The sequence below is a fragment of the Nannospalax galili genome, unplaced genomic scaffold, assembly GCF_000622305.1.
Source record: "Nannospalax galili isolate Female #2095 unplaced genomic scaffold, S.galili_v1.0 scaffold1023, whole genome shotgun sequence".
NCBI classification, from domain to species: domain Eukaryota; kingdom Metazoa; phylum Chordata; class Mammalia; order Rodentia; family Spalacidae; genus Nannospalax; species Nannospalax galili.
Window position 1 is genome coordinate 637272 of NW_008349234.1, and position 15607 is coordinate 652878.

Consider the following 15607-nt stretch of genomic DNA (forward strand, 5'->3'; position numbering starts at 1 on the left):
ATCTATTTTTTTTATATAGATGCCATTTGCCAGGTCTTTCCCTGCATTAGTGTTTCCCTTCTTCCAAATACTAATAATTATTTGGCCCAAACATCTAAAGATGTGATTAATATGACAAATAGGGCTATGTTTTCTCATATCAGACTTTTTAGGTTTGTAATTTTATCTGTTCTTATGCTTAATATTATTTGTGTAAGGATGTTTTCCAACAATGGTTGGTTCTTGGATTCTCTAGACACCAAATTGGGATCCAGCAATTTAGTTTAGTTCAGTTCTAAAATTGCCTAATAATTAGCTTCAGATGCCAAGTTTGAAGGGCTCAGTTCCCCAGTCTTCTCATGCTTCAGAGGAAGTTGCAAATCCCAGACCACCCATACTACTACAATATGCTTCCGACTGATCACATATGAATGGGGAGTTCCCATCACCTCCCTCCAGGTTTGATAATTTACTAGCATGACTCGACAGAATTCAGGGAAACAGAGGCAAGTGGAACTCTGTAAAGTGGAGGCCAGGCTGGTCTACATAGCTAGTTCCAGGCCAGCCAGAGATACATGGTGAGACCCTATCTCGAAAGAAAAAGAAACAGGAAGAAGAGGTGTGTGTGTAACTCCTTTATTGTCTCTAAGCCAGCTGTCCTCCTAGTCAGATGATGAGTTCACAAATTTGGAAGCTTTCTGAATGTTGTGCAAGGGTTTTTGTAGCACTTAAGCTTCCTTCTCTTCGCTAGAGGTCCTTGAGTAGGGTTGAAAATTCCTGTTTGCATTTTTTGGTGATCAGCCTTATTTCTGAAGCCATGGTAGAGGCCTTAAGTTACTACATTAGCATAAACTTAGGTTGTCTGAAAGGGGTTCCTGAGAAATAACAAAGCATGCTAAAGGTTTTTAGAGTTCTGGGCCAGGAACCTGAGACAAAAAAACAAATGTTGAAGCTGGAGGGGTGGATCAGCGATCAAGTTCACCTGCTGTTCTTCTAGAGGACACAAGTTCAGTGCCCAGTATCCACATCGGGTGGCTTAGAAACATCCTGTAATTCAAGCTCCAAGGAATCCAATGCCTTCTTCTGGCCTCCACAGGCACCCACACATGAGTGGTGTTTCCTCACATAGATACAAACGCATAAATAAAAGCCACCACACCTGGCTTAAAAATAAATCTTTCTTTTTTTTTTTTTTGGTCTTTTTGAGACGGTCTCCCTGTAGCCCCAGCTGTCCTGGAACTCACTATGTAGACCAGGCTGGCCTTGAACTCAGAGATCCGCCTGCTCTGCCTCAGAGTGCTGGCATTAAAGGGGTGCACCACCACGCTCAGCAAGAAAAACATTTTTAAGAAAGATTTACTTTTGGCTGGGCATGGTGGCACACGCCTTTAATCCCAGCACTCCAGAGGCAGAGCAGGTGGATCTCTGAGTTCAAGGCCAGCCTGGTCTACATAGTGAGTTCCAGGACAGCTGGGGCTACAGGGAGACCCTGTCTCAAAAAGACGAAAAAAAAAAAAAAATTTATTTCTTGTAGTACACCAGCCAATTTGGATCTTGTTTATTGTTGAGTTTTGCACTTTAGTACTCCTGTACGAACCTGTTGGAGGTGTTTTCTTTATGAGCAGTTCAGAACAGTACCATTCGTTATCTTACAGTATCAGCCAGGTACAGGTTTAGCTGGGTCGTCTTAGGGTCTAAGAGGCTGATGGAAACAAAGTGCCAGCCAGGGTCCTATTTCCTTCTTCACAGAATCATTCAGGTTTTTATTAGAATTCCCCTTCTAGTGGTTATGGATACCCATTTTCTTGCTAGCTATCAACTAGGAATTACCCTCGGGCCCTGACAGTTACTCTCAGGTCCTTATCTCTGTGCACCCCCACCTCTCTAAGCAATATCACTCCAAAGATTCCCTTCAGGTAGGACTCAGCCCCTTTTAAGAACTTGGTAGAGCTGAGTGTGGTGGCACACTCCTTTATTCCCAGCAGAGGCAGGCAGATCTCTGAGATGACAGCCTGGTCTACATATTAAGTTGTGGGCCACCCAGGGCTACAGGGAAACCCTGTCTTGGAAAAAAAAAGGAAAGGACTTTATGTGGTACACCAGAGACAGTGCCCCTTTTTGTTCATTCAAATCAGCTAATTAGGGACCTTCCACCTTGTAACAATATACCATCATCTCCACGAATGGTACTCAAAGAGAGGATATATATTGCAGAAAGCTGAACTCTTAGGGGCCATTTATAAATCTACCTTCCACAGAACCCAACAAGTAAGTTTTGTAATTTTTTTTTCTTTTTAAAGCAAATAAAAGTAACTATGAATGATGAAGACATGGATACATATGTGTTTGCTGTTGGCACACGGAAAGCTTTGGTGAGGCTGCAGAAAGAAATGCAGGATCTGGTATGTCAAGTTGCTCTAATTTAAATATATGTAGAAACACCCTCTCTGTTACATAGATATTCAACTTCATAGCACAGAACAATTCTGTCACTCAGATGTTGTCAGGCACCACTTTGAAATAGGAAGGTATGTACATAACCTTCAGAAAAAAACCTAAATAGTGAACTGTCATGTTCAGCTCTTGGGAGGCAGAGGCAGGCAAATCTCTGTGAGACTGAGGCCAGTCTGGTCAACCTAGCAAGTTCCATGTGGGGCTACAGGGAGGCCTTGTCCCAAAAAACCAATAAATTATTGAAATAAAAAAATAAAATAAAATGTCATGTTTTGTTTTCAACTTCTTTTTCTTCTAGAGTGAGTTTTGTAGTGATAAACCTAAGTCTGGAGCAAAGTATGGACTGCCAGACTCTTTGGCCATCCTGTCAGAGATGGGAGAAGTCACAGAGGGAATGATGGATACAAAGGTAAATACTGTAAAAGGCTTACATTTAAGCCATGTGTGGCTTTGCACACCTGTAGTCCCAGCTATGCCAGAGGTTGAGGCAAGAGGATCGTAAGTTCCAGACCAGCCTAGGTAATAGAGACCGTTTCTCTTTTTTTTTTTTCAACACGAACTAAATTTTGTTTCACTTGTTTTAAAACAGCAGGTAAATAATCTGTGACTGTAGGTCATGCATGATAAACATTTTCTCTTGTATTTGGTCATATAACTGATTTTGACCAGCTGGATAAACACAGCAGTTGATTGGTTGGATGGTTGGTTGGCTTTGGTCTTTTTGAGACAAGGTCTCCAGCTGGCCTGAAATTCACTATGTAAATAATAGACCAGGCTGGCCTTGAACTCACAGAGATTTTCCTGCTTCTGCCTCCCAAGTGCTGGGCCTGCCCAAGTTAATTGTAATGATAATAGTAAAAAACATTTCTAAAGACTTCTGCCAGATCTCCAATAGAAAGGGTAGTCTCCTAAAGGTGTACTGTGGAAGTCATTCACTTTATGTCAGTGCAGTAGTTATAGTTATGTACTCCTTTCTCACACAGATATTAGAACACCTCCTTTAAGCAACAGATTAACTTGTCAGAAGGCCAAGAAGTTCTCTTTGGGGACTGGAGAGGTGGCTCAGCAGTTAAGAGCACTTGCTATGCAATCATGAGGACCAGAGTTCGGATCCTAGTCTCTACGTAACAAGCCAGGTGTCTGCAGATGCCTTAAACTCCAGCTTTGTGTGTATGTGTGTGTGTCTGTCTGTCTGTCTGTCTTTCTTTGTGTGTGTGTGTGTGTGTGTGTGTGTACGCACATGCACGTGAGTGCAGCGCTGAAGTTACAGGCTGCTGTGGGGCACCTAACATGGGTGCTGGGAATTGAACTCAGGTCCTCCAAAGAGCAACGGTGCTCTTAACCCACAGAACAATCTCTCCAGCCCCCTTAGCCTATAGTTTTGAGCTTCAGTTGGTGTAAGTAAAGATGGATATACGGGCTAGGCACGGTGGCTCATATCTGTAATTCTAGCATTTGAGAGACTAAGGCAGGATTGCTGTAGAGAACTATTTCTTTGTATTGGTTATGATTACATTGGTTATGATAACATCTTAGTTACCTAGAAACATAAGATAACATAGGGTAGTAGAAATATAAGTTAAAGGTGAGGGCTGAAGAGATAGCTCAGTTGGTAAAGTGCTTGCTGTGCAACCATAAGGACCCGAGTTCAGTCCCCAGAATCATGTTAAAAGCCTGGTATGCCAGTGCATGCTTGCAATCCCCATGCTGGAGAGGTAGAGATAGGCTGATCCTTAAGCTCATTGGCCAGCAAGCCTAGACTAATCAGTGTGTTCCAGACCAGTAAAAAAAGACTGACTCAAAAAATAAAGTGAGCCAGAGGTGACACATGCCTTTAATCCCAGCACTCAGGAGGCGGAAGCAGGTGATCTCTGTGAGTTCAAGGCCAGCTGGGACTAGAGAGAGAGCCTGTTTCGAAAAAAGAAAAAAAAGAAAAAAAAAAGTTAGGTGGGGTTGGAAACGCAGCTCAATGGTAGAGTGCTTGTCTAGTATATGTGAGGATCAGGGTTGAATCCCCACCGCCCCAACTTCCTCTTTCTTTCTTTCTTTCTTTCTTTCTTTCTTTCTTTCTTTCTTTCTTTCTTTCTTTCTTTCTTCTTTCTTTCTTTCTTTATTTATTTATTATTTTTATTGAATTTTTATATGTTTCATATATAAAATCGTCTTTATACCCCCTTCCCCTCCCTTTTATTTTAAAAAATGTATTTTAGTGAGCTGGGCGTGGTGATGCACACCTTTAGTCCCAGCACTCAGGAGGCAGAGGCAGTCAGATCTCTGTGAGTTCAAGGCCAGCCTGGTCTACATAGTGAGTTCCAGGACAGCTGGGACTACAGGGAGACCCTGTCTCAAAAAGACCAAAAATAAATAAGTAAATAAATAAATAAATATAAAGTGAACAACACATTAGGTCATTTTCTGGCCTGTGCACGTTTGCAAGCATACACACACACACACACACACACACACACACACACGCACGCACGCACGCACGCACGCACGCACACACACACACACGCATACACTTAACAGTGAAACATAGCCATCCATCCACACAGAACAGTTCCCTGAGATTATTTTTTTGGTCTGTGCAGAGGTGGAGATTGAACCTAGGACTTAATGCATGCTGCACAAGCACTTAACCACTGAGATATATTCCTAGTGATATTTATACTCTTTAGTTTATAGAGACCAAATCTTGAGAAGTTGCCTAGGCTAGCCTTGAACTCATTTTGTAGCCCAGCCAAGCCTTGAATTAACAGGCTTCAGCCTACCAAGTAGCTGAGGTTACAGGTCTATACTAAACCTAGGTTTTTTAAAAAAAAAAAAAAAAATTATTTGCATGTGTGTGTGTGCATGTGCCACAGCAATTTCTGAGAGTCAGTTCTTTCCTTCCACCGTGTGGGATCAAACTCAGGTCATCAGACTTGGTGGCAAGTGCCTTTACCCACTAAGCCATTGTAGACCAGTCTGGCCTAGAAGTCAGTATGTGAACCTGGCTGTCCTTGAAGCAGTTCTGCCTCATGAGTGCTGAGATTACAGGCATGCACTTCTCTCCCCTGCACCACTCTCAGCTTTTTTTTTTTCCTTTTTGAGATAAGGTCTTGCTTTGTATCCCAGGCTGGCCTCAAACTCACAGTACTTCTGCTTCAGCCTCTCACGTGTTGAGATTACAGCCTTGTCAGGCTTTCATTCTTATTTAGAAGATATATTTTCAGCTGTTCAATAAAAGGTTTTAGGTTCAATCTTTAGCACCACAATAATAGTAATGGTAATAAATAAAAATAAGGGTTAGGGATGTAGCTCAATTGGTAGAGTACTTGCCTAGCATGGATGAATACCTATGTTCAAGGCCCTAGTAGTACTACAGTATACCAGGTGTGGTGACACCTGTAATCCTGACACTCTGGAGGTATCTAGAGGATACTCTCTGTATATATGTTATATATGTGTGTATGAATGAATGCTTTATATATGTTATATATGTGTGTATGAATGAATGAATAAAATAAAGTGTTAGTTTCATTTTATTTTATTGAGAAAGGGCATCCCTGTAGCCCCAGGTGGCCTGGAACTCAATATGTAGACCAGACTGGCCTCGATCTCACAAAGTTCTGCCTGTCTCCATCTCCCAAGTACTGGGATCAAAGGCTTGCACCACCATGCCCAGCCTTATTTTGAGACAGGGTCTCTCTGTAGCTCCAGCTGCCTGGAACTCACAGAGATCTGCCTGCCTCTGCCTCCCAAGTGCTGGGATTAAAGATGTGTACCACCATGCCCGGCTTTATTTTAATTTTTTAATCCAGTGTAGTTGTTCACACCTTTCATCCCAGCCCCAGGGTAGGAGAGAGGCAGGCAAATCTGTGTGACTGCCAGGCTAGCCTGGTGTACATAGTGAGACCCTATCTCAAAAATTAAAATAAGTAAATAGGGGCTGGAGAGATGGCTCAGTGGTTAAGAGCACTAGCTGCTCTTCCAGAGAAACTGTTTAGTTCCCAGCACCTACATGGTAGCTAACAACCATCCATAACTCTTAATTCCAAGGGATCCAACACCCTCCTCTGACCTCTATAGGCATTGCATGCAGGCAGAACACTCATAAAAATTAATAAACCAAAAATAAGTAAGGGGGGAGCTATGGGAGAGTGTGGATGGGGAGGGGTATAAAGATGATTAAGGTGTTATGTATGAAATACATAAAAATTCAATTACCCTTTTTTTTTTTTTTTCGGTCTTTTTGAGACAGGGTCTCCCTGCAGGAACAGCTGGCCTGGATTTGCTATGGAGACCAGGCTGGCCTCAACTCAAAGACATCCATCTGCCTCTGCCTCCGGAGTGCTGGGATTACAGGCATGTGCCACCACGCCCAGCTCTCAATTAAAAATTTTTTTTTAAATAAATAAAACTTAAAAGATTTTAGTTTGACATTTTATAAAAGTAAGGATTTGTCTCCCTGCAGGTACAGCTGGCCTGGATTTGCTATGGAGACCAGGCTGGCCTCAACTCAAAGACATCCATCTGCCTCTGCCTCCGGAGTGCTGGGATTACAGGCATGTGCCACCACGCCCAGCTCTCAATTAAAAATTTTTTTTTAAATAAATAAAACTTAAAAGATTTTAGTTTGACATTTTATAAAAGTAAGGATTTAAGGATGAATATTTTTAATAACTGGGGAATGCATCAAACTCTAGATAATATTCTTTTTTCTTTTTTTCAGATGGTTCACTTCCTTACGCACTATGCTGACAAGATTGAATCCGTTCATTTTTCAGACCAGTTCTCTGGTCCAAAAATTATGCAAGAGTATGTATAAAATAAAAGTATTAAAACTTACTTTCCTTACTAGTATCATGCTGAAACACCACAAGGTGCCCCTGCTATTTATACCCTTAAGGAAAGAGAAAGTGAAGTTGGTAATGCCCTCCAACTATGTGCATCCTGAAAGTCATTGAAACCCAGTAGGAACAAACAAGCCTCCCCAACCCCCACACACACACTTTACCTATGTCTGCATGCTTGCATCACCATCTTAGTAATGGATCAGAAGGAATGGCTAATGCTAAGTGCAACTGCTATACTCTTTACTGTTTTAAGTTTATGGTATTAATCTAGCTCTGATGTTTGACTTCTATTTTATGATAATCTATGTATTTTATAATTTATAGCCTTTTCTAGCTTCGCTTTCTGAATGAATACTAGGTGATTATATCCTTTCCCAGCATATTATCAGATGACCTCAGTGTCTGTAGTTTCTGACTTTGTACTGATATTGTTCAGGTGTACATGTTCAGGACTTGGATATGTCCATTGAATTTTCATCCTGTCCCTGAAAAGCATATCTAAATATACTTTTGGTATAGAACTGGTCTGAACCTGAATGGTTAGTTACAGACTACTCTCATAGGCCTATGGGGTTGAGTACAATTAAAAGCTTTCTTGGAGCCTTGGATTCAATTCCTGACACCAAAACAATAGCAACAACAACAACAAAACCTACTCTGAATTTTAGCTGAATGTCAAGATTGCTCAGGTCTTCATGCTTATAGATGGTATTACATCATCCTTGTTTTGTTTAACTGGCAACCACACTGGGGACAAAGCATTGTAGTGTTCATCAAACCTTTGGAGGGGAAGACAGGGTCCTTGATAGTCATATTTTGCAAAGGGATCTTCAATAACAATGAAATTATAAAAGTGGTCCCTCCAAATCCATGAAGGATTAGTTGTCACATACCCCCCACCATACCCAAATCTCTGGATACTTGAGTCTCGTATAAAATGATGTATTTGTATATAGTTTACATGGCCTTTTCTACACTGTAATCCATCTGTGGATTACTTAAAATACCTGATCCAATGTAAATGCTATTAAGTAGTTATACTGTATGCCTAAACTTTGGTGAATAAGGACTGGGGGTTGGGGGAGGCTCTCACATTCATTACAAATGCAGGGTTTTTTTCCCCCCCAAGTTGACACAGCATATGTAGATAGACCCTGTGGATGTGGCGGGCTGACTATGTACTATAGTGGATTATCTCTAAATTTATTCTGAGTCTTACTAAAAAGTAAGATGCTTTACTATAGGCAGACATGATAGGATTTATAGGAAATAAAATATTCACTAAAATAAACAAGTTATTTTAAATATGGGCCTCCTAGTGAAATACAGTCTCATTTCTGGCTCCCTAGATAAAAGAGGGAGTATATTCTGGCCACTGGTGACATCATGGGAGATGTTCAAAAATAGCATCAAGTGGACTAGATGACTACAGAGCTCCTTGGGCTCTATGATTATAATTGATGTAGACATGCCAGGGTATATACAGTAATGATTCTTGGCAGGCATTTTTCCAGCTGAATAACTTGAGTGGCTTGCATGGATAATGTCTTATTTTCTCACTTAATACTTTTCTTTTATGACAGGGAAGGTCAGCCTTTAAAGCTACCTGACACCAAGAGGACACTACTGTTTACATTTAATGGTAAATATTCTTGGTCCTGTGTGCCTAGCTTCTTAGTTTTCTGTGAGATGTTCCTGAGATTGTTTCTTCCCAAATAATAGCTATAGAACTACATTAACAGCCATTCCTCCTTGTTGATGCCTATGTTTCTTCAGGGAGATAGTCTTTTTAGCAGTAAAAAAAAAAAAAAGGAAGAAAGAAAAACTGCTAACCAGAAGTATTAATGCTGCCATTAACTCAATAGGAAAATGGCTTTGTTTTCCAGTGCCTGGCTCAGGTAACACTTACCCAAAGGATATGGAGGCTTTGCTACCCCTGATGAACATGGTGATTTACTCTATTGATAAAGCCAAAAAGTTCCGACTCAACAGAGAAGTAAGACCCAAAACTTTTATTACAAACTGGAACCCTTTACTTTGTTCTTTTTTTTCCCCAGGGGAAGCAACTGTTAATGATCTCAGTGATTAAGTCTTTGCTAGTTGACTTGAAAGTGCCAAATGGGAGTAGTATTATCAGAGTGCTGAGATTTTCTTCTGTTGGCTAGAAATAGATTTCTTATGAAAGACTTTGTTTCTTGGGGAAAGGGTAAACAAAAAGCAGATAAGAACCGGGCACGAGTGGAAGAGAACTTCTTGAAACTGACACACGTGCAGAGACAGGAAGCTGCACAGTCTCGACGTGAAGAGAAGAAAAGAGCTGAGAAGGAGCGGATCATGAATGAGGAAGATCCTGAGAAACAGCGCAGGCTGGAGGTGAGATAGTTTCCTTATCACCAGAATAAAGCTACCTTTTTAAAAATTGGGGCTGAGCCCAGCTGCCTTTAATCCCAGCACATGAAAGGCAGAGGCAGGTAGATCTCTGTGAGTTTGAGGCCAGCCTGCCAGGCCAGCTGAAGCTACAAGGAGACCCTGTCTCAAAAAAGACCAAAAAAAAAAACAGACTGAGTCAGGCATGGTAGCGCACACCTTTAATCCCAGCACTCATGAGACAGAGGTAGATGGATCTCTCTGTAAGCTCCATGTCAGCCTGGTTTGCATAGCAAGTTCAAGTCTAGCTGGGGCTATGAGACCCTGTTTCAAAAACACCAAAACACGAAAACAAAAAGATTGGGGCTAAGAGGGCTCGGTGGTTAAGAGCCCTGACTCCTGTTGTGGAGGACCCTGTTTCCAGCACCCACATGGCACTTAAGCATCCATAGCTCCAGTTCCAGGGGATCCAGTGCCGCCTTCTGGCCTGTTGCAGGCATTGCATGCATGTGGATCACTTACATACACTGAGGAAAAGCACTTGTGCACATAAAATAAAAATAGCCGGGCATGGTGGCACATAGCTTTAATACCAGCACTTGGGAGGCAGAGGCAGGTAGATCTCTGTGAGTTCAAGGCCAGCCTGGTCTACATAGTGAGTTCCAGGCCAGCTGGGGTACAGGGAGACCCTGTCTCAAAAAGACCCCACAAAATTTAAGTGAGAAAGATCTGAGCATTGGAGAGCATACCTCACAATAAAGGAGAATTGTGCTATGAAATATGAGCTGCTGCTGCTGCTACTACCGCTACTGCTGCACAGGTGCCAGTGAAGTGTCGGAAAACCATAGCCTGCACTGTATCTTATGCTTTCTTGATTTGGTTTGGGTTAGGTAATGGTGGGTGGGTGTTTGTTCGCCTCTGTGTGCACATGTGTGTGAAGGCCATAGGACAATTTCAGGTGTCATTAATGAGTGCTGTCCACGTGTGAGGGGTGGGGAGGGCTTGGAATTGAGCTTAAGACTGCACATTCTAGGCAAGCACTTTGCCACTGAGCTACAATCCAAGCCCCATGTTTTTTGGGGGGCAGAAAGTATGGGGAAGGATCTGTCACTGGCCTGGAATTCACCAAGTAGGCTAAGCTGTCTGGACAGCCAGCTTTGGGAATCTGTCTATTCACACATCCTTGGTGCTGGGATTACAAGCACCTGCCATCATACCCAGCTTTTTACATTGGTTCTAGGGATTGAATTTAGGTCTTCCTGAGCACTTACTGACTGAGCCATCTCTCCAGCTCTTAATACCTGTGTTCATCCTAAAAACTTAGCTGTTTTTATGCTGTCTTTTTTTTTTAATGTTTTATTTTTATTTTATGTGTATGAATGTATTCTCTGCATGTATGTGAGTGCACCCGTGTTGTGCAATGCCTTGGAGGTCAGATGAGGACTTCGGATTCCCCTGGAACTAGATTTAAGGACTGTTCATAACTGCCATGTGGGTGCTGGGAATCGAACCCGGGTCCTCTGCTGGAGCGGTTGGTGCCCGTAACCGCTGAGCCATCGTTCCAGCCCCTATGCTGTTTTCTTTATAAATAAAAATGGCTTTTTAATGTATACACATGAAAAATCTCATAAGGATCATTTATCGATAGGATCTTCCATTTTTCTCTGAAGAAGGAAATTCATTCTTTCTAGGGTTTGACACTACAGTGGGTAAAGGAAAATGGGGCCCAGAACTTAACCTGAGTTAATTGGTGAACTTCTTTATGGAAACCATTTGTATCTGTTCCAAGGACATTGTGAGATGATCCAGTAAACTAAATGGGAAAAAAACTAAATAAAAATTATGTTTTTTTGAGATGGGGGCTTCCTGTAGACCAGGCTGGCCTCCATCTCCTAGACATCTGCTTGCCTCTAACACACACACACACACACACACACACGTTGCCAAGTACTCTCTGTGTAGACCAGGCTGGCCTCCATCTCGTAGACATCTGCCTTCCTCTACATACACACAAACACACCGCCAAGTGCTAGGATTAAAGATATGTACCGCCATGCCCAGGGAGGCTCATGTGGATATGTATGTGAGTGCAGATGCCAGTGGAGGCAAGAAGAGGATTTCAGATCCCCTTGGAGCTGGAGTTACAGAGTTACTGGTGGTTGTGAGCTACTTTACATGAGTTCTAGAAACCAAACTCGGGTCCTCTTAAAGAGAAGCAAGTACTCTAAACTGCTGAAACATCTCTTCAGCTCCCAAATCTAGTTTTAATAGCAATTTCCAGGCCAGACATGGCTACATAATGAAAGTCTTTGTGTGTGTGTATTTTTTTTCCTTTTTGTCTTTTTTTTTTTTTTTTTTTCAGACAGGGTCTCCACACCCCAGCTGGCCTGGAGCTCACTTTGTAGACCAGGGTGGCCTCACAGAGATCTACCTGCCTCTGCCTCCCAAGTGCTGGGATTACAGGCATGCACCACCATGCCTGGCTCCTTTTTTATATTTAAAAAAAAAAGAAGGAAAGTGAGTTCAACTTGGGTAACTTAGCGAGATCCTGTCTCAAAGAAAATAAAAGCACACAAAATACAAAACCTCATTGGCTGTAGTGTAAGTTTCTGTTTACATTGAGATTTAGGGGCAAGAGAGGTGGCTCAGAGGTTAAATGTTCTGGCTGCTTTTGTAGAAGACCAGGGTTTAATTCCCAGCACCCACGTGGTGGCTAACAATCATCCTTAACTCCAGTTCCAGAGAAATCTGACCTCAGTGGGCATTGCATGACATGGGTGTTACATACATGCAGACAGTACACTCATGCACATAAAATAAAAATAGTTTTTAAAAAGTAAATCAGTAAATCAAGCCGGGTGTGGTGGCATACACCTTTAATCCCAGCACTTGGGAGGCAGAGGCAGGCAGATCTCTGTGAGTTCAAGGCCAGCCTGGTCTACATAGTGAGTTCTAGGTCGACTGGGGCTACAGGGAGACCCTGTCTCAAAAAAAAAAAAAGTAAATCGAGATTTAATTGTCTTTTTTTGATATTTTAATTATTTTTATTTTATGTGCATGAGTGTATTGCCTGCATGTATATGAGTGCACCCATGTCGTGCAGTGCCACAGAGGTCAGAAGAGGACTTTGGATTCCCCTGGAACTGGAGTTAAGAACGGTTTATAGGCACCATGTGGGTGCTGGGAATCGAACCCGGGTCCTCTGCAACAGTAGTCAGTACTCTTTATAGCTGAGCCATCTCTCCAGCCCCGAGATTTAATTATCTTAATATTTGGCTATCTTACTATTCATATTAACTTAATTTTCACTAGCCAGCATTCATTTTGTCTTTCAAGACAGTGTCTTATGGCACAGATTGGCCTGGAACTTGCTACGTAGCCAACGTTGGCCTCAAACTTGAGGCCTGCCTCAGCTTCCTGAGTGCTGGGATTACAGGTGTGTGCCAGCAGCCTGGCTTGCAGTTACTTTATATATATAATTTTATTTATTATTTTTATTTTATGTGTATGAGTGTATTACCTGCATGTATGTGAGTGCATCCGTGTCGTGCAGTACTGCAGAGGTCAGAAAAGGGCTTCGGATTCCCCTGGAACTGAAGTTAAGGATGATTCATAATAACTGCCAGGTGGGTGCTGGGAATCAAACCCGGATCCACTGCAGGAGCAGTAAGTGCTCTTAACCGCTGAGCCATCTCTCCAGACCCTGCAGTTACTTTTATAACTGTCTTCAAGAATTTGATATATGCTGCAAGACCAAGTTTTAAAATAATAATATGGGGGGCTGGAGAGATGGCTCAGTGGTTAAGAACACTGGTTGTTTTTCCAGAAGACCCAGGTTCAAATCCCATCTCCTGCATGGCAGCTAGCAACTGTTCAGAACTCCAGTCCTAGGGGATCCGACAGCCTCTTCTTACCTCCACGGGCATTGCACGACATGGGTGCACTTACCTACATGCATACACATAAAATATAAAAAATAATAAAATTTAAAAATAATCTGGGCAATTTTCTGCTTTTTTATTTAATGTGTGCTTAGTGCTTAGTTTGGCTCTCTCTCCCCCTGCTCCATAGGAAGCTGCTTTGAGACGAGAACAAAAGAAGTTGGAGAAGAAGCAAATGAAAATGAAACAAATCAAAGTGAAAGCCATGTAAAGTCATCCCAGAGATCTGAGTCCTAACACCATCTAAGCTCTGCTGCATTCCCATGACACATGAAAAGCCCAAATCCATTTCTCAAAGTTCACATTTATTCCTTATCTCACCCTCTATTCTACTTTTGGTTTGGAGTTTTACGGAGGTTGTAGGTACATTGAAAGGGCTCTGTTTCATTCACTTTCTTCCAGATTGTTTTATTCTATAAAAGGGATGGTATATAAAATATGTGCAGTTTTAAAATACTTTTTAAATTATAACATGAATCATCATTGCTTTTAGTACTTTGGTGTTTGAAGAGTAATCATGAGATTTAGGTAGGATTTTGCTTTTTATTTAAACTAGGCAATTGGAATAACTATGAAGACTGACTCTAAACCAAGATTCCACAAATAACTGTTGGAATTGCACAATAAATGTTGCTTGGTATTTTCTTCTGTGTCCATGTTAAACTTGTGAAAAAGTGAATTCTAGAACACTGTATGCAATGATGAAATTTCAGAGACTCAGAATATAATGCAGTGTATGTTTAATGTATGGGAGGTGCTGATTACAGTATTGTAGGAAATCTTTAGGTGTTAGGATACTGATAAGTACATGGAAGATTCTAGAGGTAGGTAGTACAGGCATTTTCTCCTTGCCTGATACTGTGAGCTAATGACAAGGTGAGTGCTGAATTTTAAGTGATTATATGTTTATTTTTCTTGAGTTTCAAATGCATGAAAAATTAACTGCTTCACCTAGATCAGATCAGCAGTCCGATCACTGGTCTCTGTGAGGTCACAGTGTTGTTCTTGGTTGCTGCAGCCTGTTGGATGTTTGTGGAGAAGTTCTGTGTTTTGTGTTATGGCTGTGTACCTTTGCTTCTCCCTGCTTTTATCTCGTCCACAGTTGCTGGGTATGTACTTTTTGAAACAAATAGCCATGGATATGCATAAATGCGCTTTAAAAAAATGAACTTTCTTAAACTATTCAGAGTTCTGTCTGCCTCTTGAGGTGGAAGCTCTTGGGGGAGCATTTGGCTTGTTGAGATCTCTGCATTTTATAAATGCTTCCTACTGAGAAAGCATTTTTTAAGTCACTGCTTGTACCAGGTAATTTTTGCTGGGGATGGGAAAGGGTTGGTTTTTTGTTGGGAGTGGGGTTGTGGGATTTTTGTTGATGCTGTGTTCTGAGGTAGTAACAAGGCGTCGCTGTGAATACAGTGTGTGCTGCTGCCTTTGAAACTGCAGGAGCTTTTCACATGGGTTCTATCTGGGTTAATAATAGAAATGTGTAAACTTGGAGGTGCAGGTATAAGATTTTTTTAGCACTTCACACATTTAAGTTATTGAAAATAATAAAAAGTTCAATCCCTTTAATGCTATATGATTCTAGAATCAACTTTGTTTTACAAACCTTTAAATTACATTTTAGAATCAAAATTGATATGCTTAGCTATCTTTTGCGTAATACAAGCTTTCTTAAAGTCCCACATGTTTGAACCGTGGCAGCTAATTTTGTAATTTAAGCATTCTTATGAACTACCTATGACATATATTAAACTGATTGACGAAATCTCAGAGTGCCGCCTTGCCTTTTCTGGAGTTCTAAAAGAGTATCCAAACCCAAAGGAAAGTTCTCTCTGATCATTAGAAGTTAGCATTTAAGCTGGGTGTGGTAGAGCATACCTTTAATCCCAGCACTCGGGGAGGCAGAGGCAGTTCAGAGCTCTGTGAGTTCAGTGCCAGCCTGGTCTACATAGTGAGTTCCAGGCCAGCTGGGGCTACAGGGAGACCCTGTTTCAAAAAGACAAAAAAAAAAAGAAAAAAGAAAAA

General features: G+C 41.5%; 1 protein-coding gene across 1 annotated transcript in view; it reads left to right on the plus strand.

Moving 5' to 3' along the window:
• Positions 1-15347, plus strand: part of Ccdc47 (coiled-coil domain containing 47) — a 29329-nt gene extending 13982 nt beyond the window's left edge. Inside the window, exons 7-13 of the mRNA XM_008846590.3 lie at positions 2280-2381; positions 2732-2842; positions 7148-7233; positions 8855-8913; positions 9158-9267; positions 9477-9644; positions 13710-15347. Of these exons, the coding sequence (XP_008844812.1) occupies positions 2280-2381; positions 2732-2842; positions 7148-7233; positions 8855-8913; positions 9158-9267; positions 9477-9644; positions 13710-13790 (717 nt within the window). The 3' untranslated portion in view covers positions 13791-15347. The remainder of the gene's footprint in view (positions 1-2279; positions 2382-2731; positions 2843-7147; positions 7234-8854; positions 8914-9157; positions 9268-9476; positions 9645-13709) is intronic.
• Positions 15348-15607: the final 260 nt, after the last annotated feature.